The sequence below is a fragment of the Podarcis raffonei genome, chromosome 16, assembly GCF_027172205.1.
Source record: "Podarcis raffonei isolate rPodRaf1 chromosome 16, rPodRaf1.pri, whole genome shotgun sequence".
Lineage (NCBI taxonomy): Eukaryota > Metazoa > Chordata > Lepidosauria > Squamata > Lacertidae > Podarcis > Podarcis raffonei.
In genome coordinates this window covers 38,558,280-38,574,783 of record NC_070617.1, presented here as the reverse complement: position 1 = coordinate 38,574,783, position 16,504 = coordinate 38,558,280, and the positions used below count along the sequence as shown (strand labels likewise).

General features: G+C 42.8%; 1 protein-coding gene across 1 annotated transcript; it reads left to right on the top strand.

The window, feature by feature from the left end:
• Nucleotides 1-8: 8 nt before the first annotated feature.
• On the top strand, nucleotides 9-12,001 carry GTF2H3 (general transcription factor IIH subunit 3). Its single transcript, XM_053368225.1, has 13 exons — nucleotides 9-104; nucleotides 1,481-1,560; nucleotides 1,935-2,041; nucleotides 2,632-2,777; nucleotides 4,073-4,135; nucleotides 4,692-4,721; nucleotides 5,671-5,699; nucleotides 5,794-5,868; nucleotides 7,300-7,353; nucleotides 8,343-8,411; nucleotides 9,670-9,805; nucleotides 9,919-9,955; nucleotides 10,675-12,001. The coding sequence occupies exons 1-13, from the start codon at nucleotides 95-97 to the stop codon at nucleotides 10,742-10,744; spliced, it is 906 nt and encodes a 301-aa protein (XP_053224200.1). The 5' UTR covers nucleotides 9-94; the 3' UTR covers nucleotides 10,745-12,001.
• The last annotated feature ends 4,503 nt before the right edge of the window (nucleotides 12,002-16,504 follow it).

The window sequence follows — 16,504 nt, the reverse complement described above, 5'->3', positions numbered from 1 at the left end:
GGGAAAAGTGACGTCAAGACGACGCGCCTGAAGCTCGCGTGACCTCATTCTCGAGCGACGGAAGTCCGCCTGCCTGTCCCTGCTGCGGGGCGATATGAGCGGAGGTGAGTCCGCGGCGCCTGACGTCGCCTCCCCGCTGTTCCCCCGGGATTTCAGGCAAAAACGGGGCGGGGAAGGATCGGCGGGGCGATTCTGGCTCCTTCCGCGGGCTCCTGTTGCCCGGAGGGAGGGAGTCTCGCGGTCGTGGCTGTCCGGTTCCTCCTCTCTCTGTGTGTTTTAAGTTCTGGTTCTGTGGTGTGGCTGCATCTGAGCATGTGCTGAGTGTTTTTCCTGGTCCTTAAATATGTGCAGAACTCCTCCCCCTCTTTTTTCAAAAAGGAAACTGAATTTAAAATGGGATCTAAGCACTCACTGCTTAGCACAATTTTCACCCCTCCTTGGGATTCAGGTGTAAACGTAGGCTACTAAACACCCACTGAAATGCACAAACGTATCTCCACACACACAGAGATCAGCTTTCATTTGCATGTTAACAGCATTTGTGCTAACTGGAGCAAAATAATTGATTACAGCTTTCTCTCCTCCACTTTCACTCTCCCCTTCCCCACACTTCTTCCTTTTCTGGCACTTTCTTGGGCTTTTAGGACTAGTAAAATTTTGTTTGCTTGGCACCCCTCCATTGCCTCCAGAGACAGACAGGTGCCAACTGCCTACACATTTGCTTACATTTCCTATCTGTAAAATGAAAATAATAGTATTTTACTCAAAGAGCCATTACAAAGATTTTCTTTTATTTTCTTACAATTATATCCCACCTGTCTTTCATCATAGAGCTCAAGGTTACATACACTTTGTTCCCATCAACACTACAGTATTCAGAAAGAGAAAGAAAGAAATGTAACTCCCAAGGGCTTCTGCTGTATCTATTTAAAAAGACATTGGAAGCTCTCCACACTGAGCAGGCCTGCTGTTATAGCACCTCTGTGGATGGATGTAGACTCATAGAATTGTAGATTTGGAAGGGGCCTTGAAGGTCATTAATCCAAGACCCTTCAATGCAGGAATCTCAGCTAAAGCATCCATCCACTCTCTGCTTAAAAACCTCCAAGGAAGGAGAGGCCACCACCTTCTGAGGGAGTCTGTTCCACTGTTGTACCGTCAGAAAGTTCTTCCTGATGTTTAGTTGGAATCTCCTTTCTTCTCCCTGTAGATTAGGGGTGGGGAAGCTGTGTTCCTCCAGATGTTGTTGAACTCCAGTTTTGACCAAGCCCAGCCAACAGGGCCAATAATGATAATGGGGGTTGTAGGCCCACAGCATCTGGAGGGCCAATGGTTCCTTGCACCTTCTGTATATCATTAAGAGACAGCAACAAACAAAATGGACATAGACTGTAAATTTCAATCCTCCTACAGAGCTGGGAAACTGTCAGCTAATGTTTTCACAGTTTTGGGGGCTGATACTTCATTATTTTTTTTCCAGATGATGAGTTGAACCTCTTAGTCATTGTTGTTGACACTAACCCTATTTGGTGGGGAAAGCAGGCATTAGGAGGCTCAGAGGTAAGAATATGTGAAACCTATGTCAGGATCATTGATTTTCTGACCTTTTTAAAAAAACAACAACACTAATTTGGATGCATTATAATCTAGATTGAAGTCTTCAGCGTTGATACTAAACAAATGTTCCTGTGAGTCTGAAGAACTTCCAATTAAGTGTGTGGTCCTATGTCAGTTGTAGTTAGAACTGGACTGATAATGTGCTAATTCAGTGTGCTAATGTGCTGTGTTCAGTGCAGAGCCAGCACCAGGGGTCAGCATTGTTGGGCAGTTGTCAAGGCCCAACATAAGTACAGTTTGATGAGATGTTCACAAATTTAATTTCCCATTTTAAATCTCTGTGGTGTTTAATAATTCTCCCCTGCTTTTACCCACAGCTTACATTATCAAAATGCCTCGATGCAGCCATGGTGTTGGGAAACTCGCACTTATTTATGAACCGCAACAACAAACTGGCTGTGATAGCCAGTCATATACAGGAAAGGTATTGTAGCTTTTTGGATGGTTGTAGCTTTTTCATGGTCAGGCATTTGGAAAGAGAGCTGTGGATAGACTAGACTAGGAAGAGGCTAGGGTGGGTGAAGTTCAAATATCAGCGTATCAGATTCGGAAGTTAAACAGTGGTGGGATGGCTGGATCTCAGACTTACTCTTCTTTGGAGCCTCACAAAAGACATCAAACTGGCTGTTCTTTGGAAACAGTGCTGACAACGATGAATTTTTTGTCTGATCCAGAAAGATGATTCATGTATTTGGACTTGCCCCAGGTGAGCATGTGAATGATCCAGCAAGGCAGTGCATGAGCTCTGATTGCTCACCTAGAGGCTTGTAGCCAGGTGAGCATGTAAAGGGGGCCTTACCGACCTCACAATGTTGCTGTGAAAATAAATGAGAACTGAACTCTAAAGCATTTTATATGCTGAAGTGTATGATAGAAATCAGTAGGAACAAAATCATGCACGTTTTCTTTTTACTTTTCATCTTGTCTTTAATGCTGAATGTTGTCTGATGCTTCATATTGTGGCAATTAAGTTAGTTATGGTAATTATGTTAATACAACTTCAATTTCTCTTAGTCGTTTTCTCTACCCTGGAAAACATTGGGCACCAGCTGATCTCTTTGGTGAATCTAATATATCTGGCAGCAAGGATGGAAAATACGAGTTGTTAACAACAATAAATGAAACTATTGCAGAAGAGATCAAGGACCTTATGACCAACAGTAAGATGAGAAGCTGGTTTGCTCTGCTCTGTTTCACAGTCTCTGTGTTTCCTACTTACTTTTCCCCTAAACCATTTAACCCTATGACCAGGTAGAGGCTTGACTTCCCTTAGAATGCATTACTATGAAAGGCAGTTTTGCTTTATGTACGGGATGGGGAACATGGGGGCCTCCAGATGTTGTTCAGCTCCAGTCAGCCCCACTCAGTGTGGCCAGTGGTCAGGACGTAACATCTGGAGGCCTACAGGCTTGGATGCAGACCCCTTGGATGCCGCATCATCCACTTTCTCTTTTTCCTTTGTGGCTGTTCCCTCCACCCAAGTTGACACGGACAATTGCCACCTGCTCTTATTTAGTCTCGAGAGATGCCTACACTGCAAATACCATGTGTGATTTAAATGGCTGTACTAGTGGTTCTCAAACTTTTTTCTTTGGGCCACACTTTCCAGAATTATTATTTTTTAATTAATAAGAAAACAAAAAGAAACAACTCGTAGCAGTGCCTGATTTATGACATAGAACAAAATGGCGTATGAAAATGGTGTATCCAGAAAGTATAAAACAATGCAGCTTTATGAGAACAGAAATCACTCCCAAGGTATAAGTATAAATGAGTCTTGTCCAGCACTCTGTTCAAACTGTGATTCTGGATCACAACCAGGATTGTCCTCGGTATCACGTGATGCTCTTGCTGTCATTTTAAAAAGATACCTATCCTTATTCTGCAAATAAAAAATCATTTTGATACTATTCTATACTGCACTGAAATGTTTAAATGTTTCTTTGATTGTCCTTGAATCTTTCTGCCACACTTGCCATTCTGCCCTGCCACACCCTTTGAGAACCCCTGCACTATACATTTCTTTCTTTAGTTCTAACATTTTAGATCTCCTTTCCCAGGCACTGACCACCAGACCTGGACATGCTTAGCTTCAGCAAGGGAGTGGTCTCATGTGCCTTGGAATTATTCCCTAGAACAGAAGGCACCAACCTTTTCAGGCTTGTGGGCACATTTGCAAACTAGAGAACCTTGTGGGCACTGCACACACACCAGAACTAGGCACACAACACAAGCTGTTCTATAAGCTACAATAGAATCCTTCTTTCAAGTCGAATTTCCATGGGGGAAGGAAATCCACAGCAAATGGTTAACAGGTTTTCATCATCATAAAGAACTACCTGTAGTTAAAGCATAATGTGCAATTAACACAATAAAGCCAAGAAATACCAAACCATGTACTCATTTTGTCTGTGTGTTGTGTCTGTGTGTGTGTGTGATTTCTCTTTTGTGGCAGCTGAAATAAAAGGGCAGCAGACTGAATCATTACTGGCAGGATCTCTCGCTAAAGCAATTTGCTGTATCCTTCTGAAACCAGACTTTTAAAGTTTTTCCTGTTCTTTCAAAACCAAAGCATGGAGATAATTTATGCAACCACTCCTGGATTTGTTATATGCATGTGTTGTGCTATCATTCTGCATCATACTTTATACAGGGTTTTGTAAGCAAAAAGAAGGGTGGGGGGAGAGCGGTAGGTCTTTGCCCCCAAGGAGCGTCCAGTGTATACATACATCTTGACAGTGGAGCATTCAGGATACATTTGGACGGGGGAAGGGAGAGACAGACAAGCATAGCAAGAGAGAACTGGGAATAAATGAAGCTATCCCTACTTAGGCACGGTCGCAGTTCAGGAAGGAGTTATGCTAAATGTTTAATGGAAAAGGCAAGGAGAGAGCTGATTGATGCAAAAGAGGTGGCAGTGCATACATATTCACCCATGGGAGCATAAAAAGGTACCTTACATATCAGGCCAGATGTATTTGTACCCATAGCCCAGAAATTCTGCTTTTATAACATCTGTTACATGAAGATGCTCTTATATTTAACAAATTATTCCTGAATATTGCATGTCTTAGATATTCACAGGATGACTAAAGAGGGAAAAGGTACAGTATTATGCTTAACTCAGTAACAGTTACTGGGGTTTTTAAAATAAAAATGGGAACAAATTAAGAGAGAGAAATGTGGGTTGACTTTTTTTCATCTTTATTATTCTGAATTAAATGAGCTTACTACTTTTAAGATTTATTAATTGACCTTTGCATGTGTGTGTTGTTTTCTGTGCAGATATTAGATATAATTTGGCCTAATGCATGCATACCTGAGCCCTGGTTAAGGTCTGAAACATACAGCAAAACTATAGTATAGCTTGCCAAACTAAGCTCTGGACCTGGAAGGCAAATATAGGGAAACCCCTGTTTTAAACTATGGTTTGCAGTTAACCATGGTTGATATTAACAAGAGTTTCTGAAATATCTTTAACCAAAGGTTTCATATCCTGTTTTCCAGCCAGTCCTTAACAATGTTTGGGGTGTATAGGAAGCAGTCTTACAGCAGGCCAGACTGTTTGTCTATCTAGCCCAGTATGTGCCATTGTGGTCCCCTTCAGACTTCAGGGTCTCAGTCAGAGAAGGATCTTCCCATCACTTCATAGAATCATAGAACTGTAGGGTTGGAAGGGACCACAGGGATCATCTACCCCAACCCCTTGCAATGCAGGAATCTTTTGCCCAACATGGGGCGCGAACCCATAACCCTGGGATTAAGAGTCCCATGCTCTACCAACTGAGCTGCCAAGGCGGATTCCTGGATCCTTTTTTTTTTTAACTGGAGATGTCAAGTGTTGAACCTGCAACTGCATGCCAAGCATGTGCTCTGCTACTGAGCTATGATTATAGTCAGGTGATTTAACATTTAACTTTGCTTAAAGAAAACAAACAATGGAGGCTGCATAGAGATTTTGTGAACAGATTGACAGCAAAGCTTTGGAGTTAGATGCAATTATATATATATATATATTTCTCCTCTTTCCCCCTCCCCTCCTTCAATATGCAGCCAGCCAGGAAATCAAGTCTAGGATTTTGGTAAGACTTTTCAGATTTCCTTACAAATACTGAATCCCAGCAGACTCCACTTGGTCAGTATAGTAGACTAAGAAATGCCAATTTCTTCACCCAGGTCATAAAAGCTGCTGAAGACAGTGCGTTGCAGTACATGAACTTCATGAATGTGATCTTTGCAGCCCAGAAACAGGTGATGTTGACTGACACCAGCAGTATTTCTTAACATGCTAAAATCAGGGGCATACTCAGGGGTTGGCCAAGTTGGCCCCCACCAAGGATGCAGGCCCACGGGGGTGCGAAAATTGTGCCTCTCCACTCTGGCTTGGAGCGGCTCAGAGCCTGCCCATCAGTCCACCTGCTCCCTGGGCTACTTCTCCCCTGGGTGCCTCAGCAGAGGTCACCAGGGACGGGAGAGTGCCAGCTCTGCTCTTGCCAGTGGTGCAACGGAGCCTAACTATGCCTCTGGATATCGTCCCAGCCCTGATTTTTAAAACTGTGTTGTGTTCAAGACATTGGGGGGGGGGGACTGACAGTTAATAATGCAGACACCCACACCCACACCAATGATAAGCACCTTTAAAAACATGAGTGGAGACCCTGCAGCCTTTTGGATTCTGTTGGGGTCTGACTCCCATCAGTCCCAACCAAGATGGCCAAGTCAGGAATGGCCAGAGTTGTCATCCAACAACATCTGTGGATGGCCACAGGTTCTCTGCTGTTGGAGCAATAGGTTTATTGTGGCTCTGGCTTTTGGAACATTGGAAGCTGCCTTCTATAGAGTCGGAGCACTGGTCCATCTAGTTCAGTTCTATCTTCTGCCCTGACTAACAGTGGCTCTCCAGTGTTTCAAACAGCTGACCTGCCCTACCTGGAGATGCCAGGGAATGAGCTTGGGGCCTTCATACAAAGCAGATGTTCTACTGCTACAGCCTTTGCCTCATATCCAGGGTTCATGGATTAAAGTCCACATCCTCACTTGCCTTCACCATGAACTCATGGACCCAGCTCAGTTCTGATGCTAAACCTTAGTGGATTCTTGCAAGAATGAGCTGCAGCAACCCTCAAACTTGCATGCCCTTCCCTTTAATATTCTGTTGGGAGCTGCCCAGAGTGGCTGGGGAAACCCAGCCAGATGGACGGGGTATAAATAAATTATTATTACTACTATTACTGTGACTATTATTGTTACTACTTCTCCTTTCCTGCTTGTATTAATGTGCAAGCCCCTTAATAATTTGGGGCTGCCTGATCCCTTATCTTCCTGCCCAATCCCTGAGGTCTTTGCACGAGGGAGGGGGGTCACTATTAGTGGCACTATTAGAGTCCTGCATTCACAGTTGTGGTTGCAATTTTGTGGAACTCTTCCAGTTGAGGTCAGTCAGACCTCCACCCTGTTGAACTTCCAGTGCCTCCTGTTGCCTTTTTTAAAATTCCAGCTAGCATTTTAATTGCAGCCTGACTTTAGAACTGATTTTCACTTTTTATATTGCATCCTTGTAAACCACCTAGAGATGTTTCCAGTTACATGGTATATAAATGGTTTAAATAAAAAGACAAAACTCCTCTTTCCTTTACTCACATTTTCAATAAAACCTAACTCTCATTTCCCCTGGTTTTTCAGAATATTTTGATTGATGCCTGCGTTCTGGATTCTGATTCAGGGCTCTTGCAGCAGGTAAGAAGTATGTTACTGAGTAATTGTCATTGGCTGCATAAATTTGGAGTAGGTGGGGCAGGGAGGGGAAAGAAGAGTGAGACGTCATCCAGACAAAGGAGGCACAGCTGCTGGTTGTTGTGCTTTATTTACCAGAATGCATTAGTTGTGATTCCTGCACTGCAGGGGGTTGGACTAGGTGACCCCACGGGGTCCCTTCTAACTCTGCAATTCTGTCTGTCTGTCCTGCAAATAGATTATAGTGTTAGGAAGTCTTTTGATCAGCACCCCAGTAGAAATCACAGCACAATCTGGGAAGTTATTGCAGCATATCTGACTACAGTGGTACCTTGGGTTACATACGCTTCAGGTTACATATGCTTCAGGTTACAGACTCTTCTAATCCAGAAATAGTGCTTCAGGTTAAGAACTTTGCTTCAGGATGAGAACAGAAATCGGGCTCCAGTGGCACGGCAGCAGCAGGAGGCCCCATTAGCTAAAGTGGTGCTTCAGGTTAAGAACAGTTTCAGGTTAAGTACGGACCTCCGGAATGAATTAAGTACTTAACCCGAGGTACCACTGTTATCATTGTACACCATTTGCATTATTTGCACCATTTGCATTATTTGTTTGAGTATGGAAGGTATTGTTATCTTGGAATTATTTTGCAGGAGAGGGGCTTACATGCCCTTGAAGTAAATTTTAGAATATCCAGATATCTAGAAAATAGGAAGAGGTCGTGACGGTCATGAGGTCTAGGAGCTTTTTATTATTTTTAAGGGAATTAACAGATATGTACAGGCCCCAGGCACATATGAAGATTCCCTATGCTGAGTCCACCTCGCTTTACTGGTAGTAACTCTTTCAGACGGGGTCTTTCCTAATCTTACCTGAATAATCCAGGATTGAACATGCGGCCTTCTGCATGCAAAGCATATGTTCTACCACTAAGCTGCTTACTTCCTCCTGGTGTTACATTGTTTTTACAGTAATAACGCCATGTTTTCCAGGCTTGCGATATTACTGGTGGCATTTACTTGAAAGTTCCCCATATGCCATCTCTGCTGCAGTATTTGCTGGTGAGTTCCACTTTTCTAATCACCTCTATAATTCTGGTTCAAAAATGCTCCATGAAAAAGCTTGTAGAAATTGTTGGGCCAAGAGTCATGCCTGCATTTTGTGTGTAGTGTGCCCCTTTTCTTCTTGACATATGGGATGCCCAAACCTTTTGTGGCCTTGGTTTGATTCTCAGTGCAGTGATTTACAGTTTTTTAAAGCTTTCCAGGGAGGGTAAATGAATAAATTTTGTGCTAACATTTCGGATAGGTAGACTTTGTTCCATAGAGGATAGCTGTATAAGAGGCTCTCAATCAAGAGATAAAATCAGGGGTCAGCAAACTTTTTCAGCAGGAGGAGGCTGGTTCACTGTCCCTCAGACCTTGTGGGGGGCCGGACTATATTTTGGAAAAATAAATGAACAAATTCCTATGCCCCACAAATTACCCAGAGATGCATTTTAAATAAAAGCACACATTCTACTCAGGTAAAAACACCAGGCAGGCCCCACAAATAACCCATAAAATGCAGAGATGCATTTTAAATAAAAGGATACATTCTACTCATGTAAAAACACACTGATTCCCGGATCATCCGCGGGCCGGATTGAGAAGGCGATTGGGCCGGATCCAGCCCTCCGGGCCTTAGTTTGCCTACCCATGGATTAAATGGAGCCTCCAGGTTCAGAGACAATGTGCTTGTGAACATAAGACAATGCACTGTGCTTTCAAGCTGCGAAAGACAACTGACTAACCACCATTGGAAACAAAGCAACGGGCTCAGCAGACATTGGCTTTATCCAGGAAGCAAGTCCTTGACATTCTTAGTCCTCAGATCCAGGTGTGGGCAGACTTAAGGCTTGTGGAATTTACCTGGCTGTCAGCATGTTTTTTATACTGGAACCCCAATGTCTCCCAGCTAGAGCCAGGTGTGAAACAGTGGCTCATTGGGTGGCGCCAGTTGGCAAATGAACCCCATGAACCACCCACTGGAGTGACCTGGATATGCAAGGTCAAAGCCACATCTGGGTTACTATGCTCAAGGATTCTAACAATGTACAGTAGTTTAGGAAAAAACTTACTGTGTTGTGACAATTGGGAGTTGGGAACTCCTGTCAAACATTGCAAATCACCCTGTGCTTTTCTAATGCATCCTAATCTACCTTCACCTGACCCCTACTTTAATCTAGCCATGTTCTCTGAAGTTAGAAAGCTGCTGCTGCTATTATTATTATTATTATTATTATTATTATTATTATTATTATTACTACTACTACTACAGTGGGTATATCTGCCTGACCAAGAACAAAGATCGCAGCTAATTCTCCCACCCCCTGTACATGTTGACTACCGAGCTGCCTGCTTCTGCCACAGAAATCTCATTGAAATCGGTTATGTCTGCTCTGTGTGTTTGTCAAGTAAGTCTTATTATCTGATTGGTTTCACCAGGTTTTGATTGATTTCTGTAGCCTTCCTTAACTAGTCTACAGACTGTCTGAATGTATCTGTTGTTGTTCTTTTGTCCACACAGTATTCTGCAGCTTCAGTCCAATTTGCACCACTTGTGAGTAAGTGACCTTGATATATATTTATATATATATGTATTTAAAATAAAACATGTCCAGGTAGGGCTGCATTTGTTCTGCATTCTCTGCATAAAAGCAATAAAAAGTTTCTGGCCCTCATTCTTGCAGAGAGAGGGTTTCAGACATGTGTTCATCATGTTTGTGGGAACTGGAACTGGGCATAGTTTTCAGTAGTTTGTAGACAGGAATTTGACCCCTTCCCCTTCTTAGCTGCATGACCCTACTAGACATGTTGAAGATTCAGGACAAATAACAAATACCTGTTCACACAATGCATGTGGAATTTGCTCCCACACTAAGTGATGATGGCCACCAGCTGGGACAACTTTAAAATAGTAGACAAATTATGGTAGATGTGGCTACCAATGGCTGTTGGCCACAATGGCCACGTTCTGCCTCCACTGTCCGAGGTAGTTTGCCTCTGGACACAGGCCCCTGGGAACTGTGGATGAGGTGAGTGCTGTTGCACCTGGGTTCTTGTGGGCTTCCCATAGGCACCTGGAGCAAGGCGGGAGCAGTTAGGCAACAAAAGTAACATCAGGTGAAACAAGCCACTGTTACTTTGCCTGATCACAAGACTGATCCTGGATTGTTCAACACATCTTAGATAAAACAAACAATGGCTTATTGTTATGTGTGAACACATCCACAGGTGCAGCTTCTAGCAACCCAGCCAGGATTATTATTTTTTGTCATTCCAGGACTGCATTCAAGATTTCACTGCCAGCTGTCATGAAGTCTAAGAAAAAGAAATTGAAATTGGCTGTCTAACAGCATTGTTGGTGTATGTTGATTTCCATGTGAATTTCACATTGTAGCTGTTAAGCTACCGATGACGGTTATTGGACACTGGAAAAGAGGGACCTGTATGATAATCTCTGGGGCTAAACGTTTTGGAACAGCCACATAAGTTGGATGCAACTAGTCTGTTCAGTGGCCCATGTTGACACTTAAAACTTGTGCTATATTACAAAGTCAGGATGGTTAATCTGTTACTGCCTTGGACCAACGGCTTCAGCTAGTGCAGCTGTAAAGCCAGAAATGCGTAAACCCAAGAGTGATGCTTCTCTAATATAGCGTCCTTTGACCAACTGCTCCGTTTGGAACAAATCAAATCAATTTAAGCCGTGACACTTCCTTTAAAACGAAAGCCCCAATTATTTAAATAGAAATCTAATATTTGCCTTAGGAACTGAAATTTTGGGGCTCCTGGGCTGGTCCTGTAGAGCTCCTTTCAAATTAGTAGAAAGAACTGCCCGATTTAAAAAGTGCAGAAGCCTTGGACTCTAGACTGCTCTGAGTTATGGTTTTCAGTATGGTTAACAATGCATCTTAGGTAATTGTCCACCCTCACCACACTTTTTAATAGTGATCACTACATCTGCTTTTAAAGAGAGCCAGCTCAGCCAAAAATTAAGCTGGAACAAGCAGATTAACCTATCACAGTTAAATGCCACCATTGAAAGCAGACCAACAGCTGCTTGGCAATTTCAGTAATGAAACTGAGTCACATGCTTCCATGCCGTGAATTATCCCTGTTTCCTAACAGAATGAAGGAATTCTGACAAAGGCGGCTGCTGCTCATGCTGAGTTTGCTCTGCTTTGAGAACCAGGAAAGGTTTGGTCTTCCGCACTGCAGTACTGAGTGGCTTAGCCTGTCTCATGTTTGACCAGCCGCAAGGAAAGATTGAATAGTGTGCTGAGGCATAACCTTTTCTCCTTTTCTGTACTTCTGGCAGAAAGCCTCTGCCATGCAATTTTATTTCCTTGAATGTTGGACATGGTTTCAGCACAGCCAAAACACACTTTCTTCCATCCTTCCACAAACAGTTGTCTGTGTGTGCTTTGCTTCCTGAGCCCAAATTTAAAGATTTATGTTACATTTGGTGGTCTATCAGGAACCAGTCCTTTCTAGAGACGCTGTAATTTATTGACAGGCCTGTATATTATACTGAATCTTTGCCATCTCAATGCTGTTTTGTTTTACAAATGTTTTGTAACTTTTCCTTAATAAACTGCTTCTAAGAACACAGGATTCGGGTGTTTTCCCTGTAACAGCCTATAATTTATTTGAAGAGCTTTGCTATAGGCAAGACCCTTTACAGGAACCACCATTGGTGGACAGACATAAAATCAGGCTCATTTAGAAGGGGCCTATGCAGGATATCTGCACAAGAAACAGGTAGGAGTTGAGCAAGTCCACATTCCTCTGGCCCACTAAACTGCATACAGTGGTACCTCAGGTTACATATGCTTCAGGTTACATACACTTCAGGTTACAGACTCCGCTAACCCTGAAATAGTGCTTCAGGTTAAGAACTTTGCTTCAGGATGAGAACAGAAATCGTGCTCTGGTGGTGCAGCGGCAGCGGGTGGCCCCATTAACTAAAGTGGTGCTTCAGATTAAGAACAGTTTCAGGTTAAGAACGGACCTCCAGAACGAATTAAGTATTTAACCCGAGGTACCACTGTAGTTATTTTATTTAGTTAAAAATGCATGTCCCACCCTCAAAGCAGCTTACAAAGAAGTTCATAAAATGACTTAACCTGCAAATTTTATAAGTTCAAATTAAGAACAGTTCAATTACCTGAACAGCAGAATCAGGAGCAGGACAAAACAGTCAAATTTAACCTACATTGAAAGGTGTCTGAAGCAAAAAATACAGGGGGGAGATGGAGCCACAAGTCAGAAGCCTCAGTAGAAAAGGACCCATCTCGTGTTCCAACCAGTTGAGGTTTTGAAAGCAGGAGGGTGCATAGCAGGGCCTTCGACATTGGATGCAGGACAATCTGGGAGGAGGTAGTCCTTCAAGTGTCCTGGTCCCAAACTGTTTGGGCTTTATAGGTAAGAACAGGCACACTGAATTTCATCCAGAAATTAACTTGAAGTCGATGCAAACAAAATAAAACTGGAGGCTAATTGTTCACAGAGCAGCCTCCCAAAATCAGTCCAGCGGCTGCAGACTGTGTAATGAGTGGGTAACGTACAAATGATATATTGGCTTGGAAAATTAGCTGCTTTTCCGATTTTGCAGGAAAGCAATTTGCCTCTTGTAATAGCCATTGCTTTGAATTGGGTCCAAAAATGCACCAGAAGTCACTGCAGGTGATACAACAATGGAGTTGCATGCTCAGAAAATCAACCGTGGTCTAGATCCTGACAACAGCAGCTGACATTTATAAGATTCCTATGTCTGCGTTAGTAGTTTATGACATTAATTGCCTGAAAAGAAGTGTGGGGAACTGAATTACTTTCAATATACAGAATTCTGCCTGATCCACCTGCTGGCAGTTGCTACCACTCATTTGCAACCGGGTTAGTAGCTGTTTACAAGCCTACATTAATCAGTCCTAGAGAAGTCTTCTCTGTTCACATATCTCCTCAAATGTGCACGTGAACAAATTTATACATAAAACTGCAATCTTGTACGTCTACAAAAATAAGTCCCATTGAGTTCAGTAGAGATCACACCAGGTTTTAAGTGTGGATTGCAGTAGGATTGCAGCCTAGCCCACCTCTCGAGTGGGACTGAGTGGAGACTGCCTATGGTTACCTTTCACTTTTTAAAAAACAACACTCTGATGACAATTCCATGAAAGTTCATGGACGGCATTATGTGACCACTAAGAGGCAGCTAACTTCTACTTCTTGTTCATTCCTTCTTGCTGTCTAGGCATTTGTATATATTCGCTACCGGCACAGAGCCTGGGAAATAAAGATTGGGTGCCTGTGGGTGGAAAACACAGAAGAGCCAGTTCAGACATTCAGGCTTGCACAGAACTCTCAGATCACTTTTGAATCCTGCCTTTCTTCCAGAGAATTCGGGCTGATTTTATGTTGCAGGACTGCGGAACTGGATCTGACAAGGAAGGCCAGATCCTTGTCTCTGCCCTTACCTGGGGAAAAATCCCACTGAACGCAACATGACTTACACCACTTTTAAATCTTGATAATAATCATGTGAGTTAGGTTAAGCAAGGACAGATGTTGCAGAACTACAATTCCCAGCAGTCCCAGTAAGGTTCTCCATGCCTGGCCTGGAACGTTACATTTTTAAGATCCAATTCTCCCTGGGTGTCAAGCTTACATTGCAAAACTTTTGGAGCGTGGGTTGCAGGAACCTATCGTCCAATGGCTGAAAAGAAGCCAGGGCCTGATCGGGGGTGTGGCTTGCTGTCATGCCTCTTCCAGCTGCTCTTGCTTGAAGCCAGAGAAGAAAACTGGACACTGGAGAATGTTCTCTGGGAACCCCTTTCCATGGTCATGGATGACCCTGTCCTGATGATGACCCCGGGGCTCAGTTTCTTCCTCATGAGCAGAGTGAACTGTTTTTTTTCCTCGTCCAGTTGTCGCAGCCTGCTCAGCTTCTGCTGCTCCAGTTTCTTTATAGTCTGGAAATGAACAACGAAACAATCAAATTTAATAAATGTTAAGTTGTGGGTGAACATATCAGACGACACAGCGATTCTTCAAACAGCTCTTGTTTATTCAGAGGCCAGGACAGAACTGACCTGAAGGGCTCCTCAGTCAGCCTGCTTATATAGAGCTCCAGTACAACGTTACTGTAGCAACTTTCTAAAACTATCCAATCACTGAATGCCACGTTTGATCCTTCATTTGCATAACTATCTACAGTATCCCCCTGCTGGCCCAGGGTGAGAACTTCAGTACATAACAATAAACAACAACAATAACATCTGTTGAGGGTGAGGGAAAGCAATGAAACTGGTCACCTTACCATTGTTAGGTCCTTCTGCTCCTTGAGAAATTTATTCTTAACCTGCTGGGGTGCTGTCAGCAAGTCTGAAAGGCAGAGTGAATAGAAAGGGTCGTTCTTATATAGGAACGCCAGGCAGATCCTTGGATCAGCATCCATGGCTGTTTCTTTGATTTCTGTCTTTTGAAAGTGGTTGGGAAACAAATCTCTCTCTCTCTCCTCTTTTGGAATTACTGGGCCCTTGGCAGACGTGCAGAAGAGACCTTCCTCTCAGATGGAGTGGGAGGTGGATGGCAAGGATATCCTGGTTCACTGGTTGAAGCTGGCTGGATATATCTCCCCACCAGCCATGCACAACACCAGCTGCTAAACATTCACCCAGTCTTTGAGGGAGGTCAGGCAATTGAAGCTTAACCTTTCCGTACAAAGCTCTGGTTATGTCCAGCTTTTCTTCAGTGTCTCTTTCCCCAACCTTGCTTTTAAAAAGAATATTATAGACAGAAAACACTTTCCAGTGCTGTCTAGAGTTGGCTATATCAATTGCAGGCATAAAGTATATTTTGGCTGTTTTGCTTTTGCTGTTGAGTTAGGAGAGGTATGCTATGAATATTTTTTTTAAAATTGAATGGGACTGCACTGTTTAAGACAAACCAGCACTATAGCTTTATATCACAATTGAAGCACATTATTTTCTTCAAAGAATTCTGGGCACTGTAATTTGTTTAGGGTTTGTGTTGGTTAAAAGAATGGATTACATTGGATAATTCAGACATCCTGGGCTTAGAAGGTCATGATTCAGCTGGCATGCATGTTTATGGAATGGGAAGGCGAAAATTTACAAAGGTTTTACAAACCATTTTCTAAGGAAGAATTTGTATAGAGTTTGGGAGAAATATAAAAGTCTGCTGGAAAGGAAAACACCTTTATGGCTATCTTCTATTGAGGCTATTACAATAAAGAGAGTTAATATGGATAGACAGTGGGCAACTTACAGGGAATTGCTATACAGTGGTAAGAACTTAATTCATTCTGGAGGTCCGTTCTTAACCTGAAACTGTTCTTAACCTGAGGTACCACTTTAGCTAATGGGGCCTCCCGCTACCGCGCAATTTCTGTTCTCATCCTGAAGCAAAGTTCTTAACCCGAGGTACTATTTCTGGGTTAGGGAGTCTGTAACCTGAAGCGTCTGTAACCTGAGGTACCCCTGTACTTTACAGAGGGGGAACCCAAACTGAAATCAATGGAAAGTGTAACGAGCCATGTTACAGATTGGCTACAATATCATCAGTTATATGACATGTTTAAAATAACAGGAAAAAATGTTTTTTGGACCAAAGCTCACAATTTGAAAAACAACTCCTGCAAAATAAAGAAAAACTTTTATTTAAATGTACAATTTGTTATTAGAGTGGGAAACAAAAGACGAGCTTGTCAAAGCCTCTGTGACACACTGGGCAATAGATATAGGACACAATATAGATTTTAATCTTTGGGGAAAACTTTGGAAGAGTGATCTGAAATTTACTGAGGGTACGTTCTGTCATAAGTGGTGGACCTATAAAAGGGTAAAAGAGTATTGGGAAAAAATTCATAATGAACTGAAAAAAATGTTTAAAAGTACTTCTCTCCACCCCCTCCCCCCAAAAAGCAGAGTCCTTTTTGTTGGGGATAACTCAGATCAAAATTCCCAGGTGTCTGAAAATGTTACTTCTGTATGTCACTACTGCAGCTCGTGTTTTGCTAGCCCCAACATGGAAAACGAGTGAAGCCCTGACTAAAGAAGATTGGCAACTTAAACTGATGGAATATGTGC

Coding starts and splice junctions, on each gene's coding strand:
- GTF2H3 (XM_053368225.1), top strand. Junction 5,700..5,793: donor AAATCAAGTCTAGGATTTTG/GTAAGACTTTTC, acceptor TTCTTCACCCAG/GTCATAAAAGCTGCTGAAGA. Junction 9,956..10,674: donor CCAATTTGCACCACTTGTGA/GTAAGTGACCTT, acceptor TTGTCATTCCAG/GACTGCATTCAAGATTTCAC.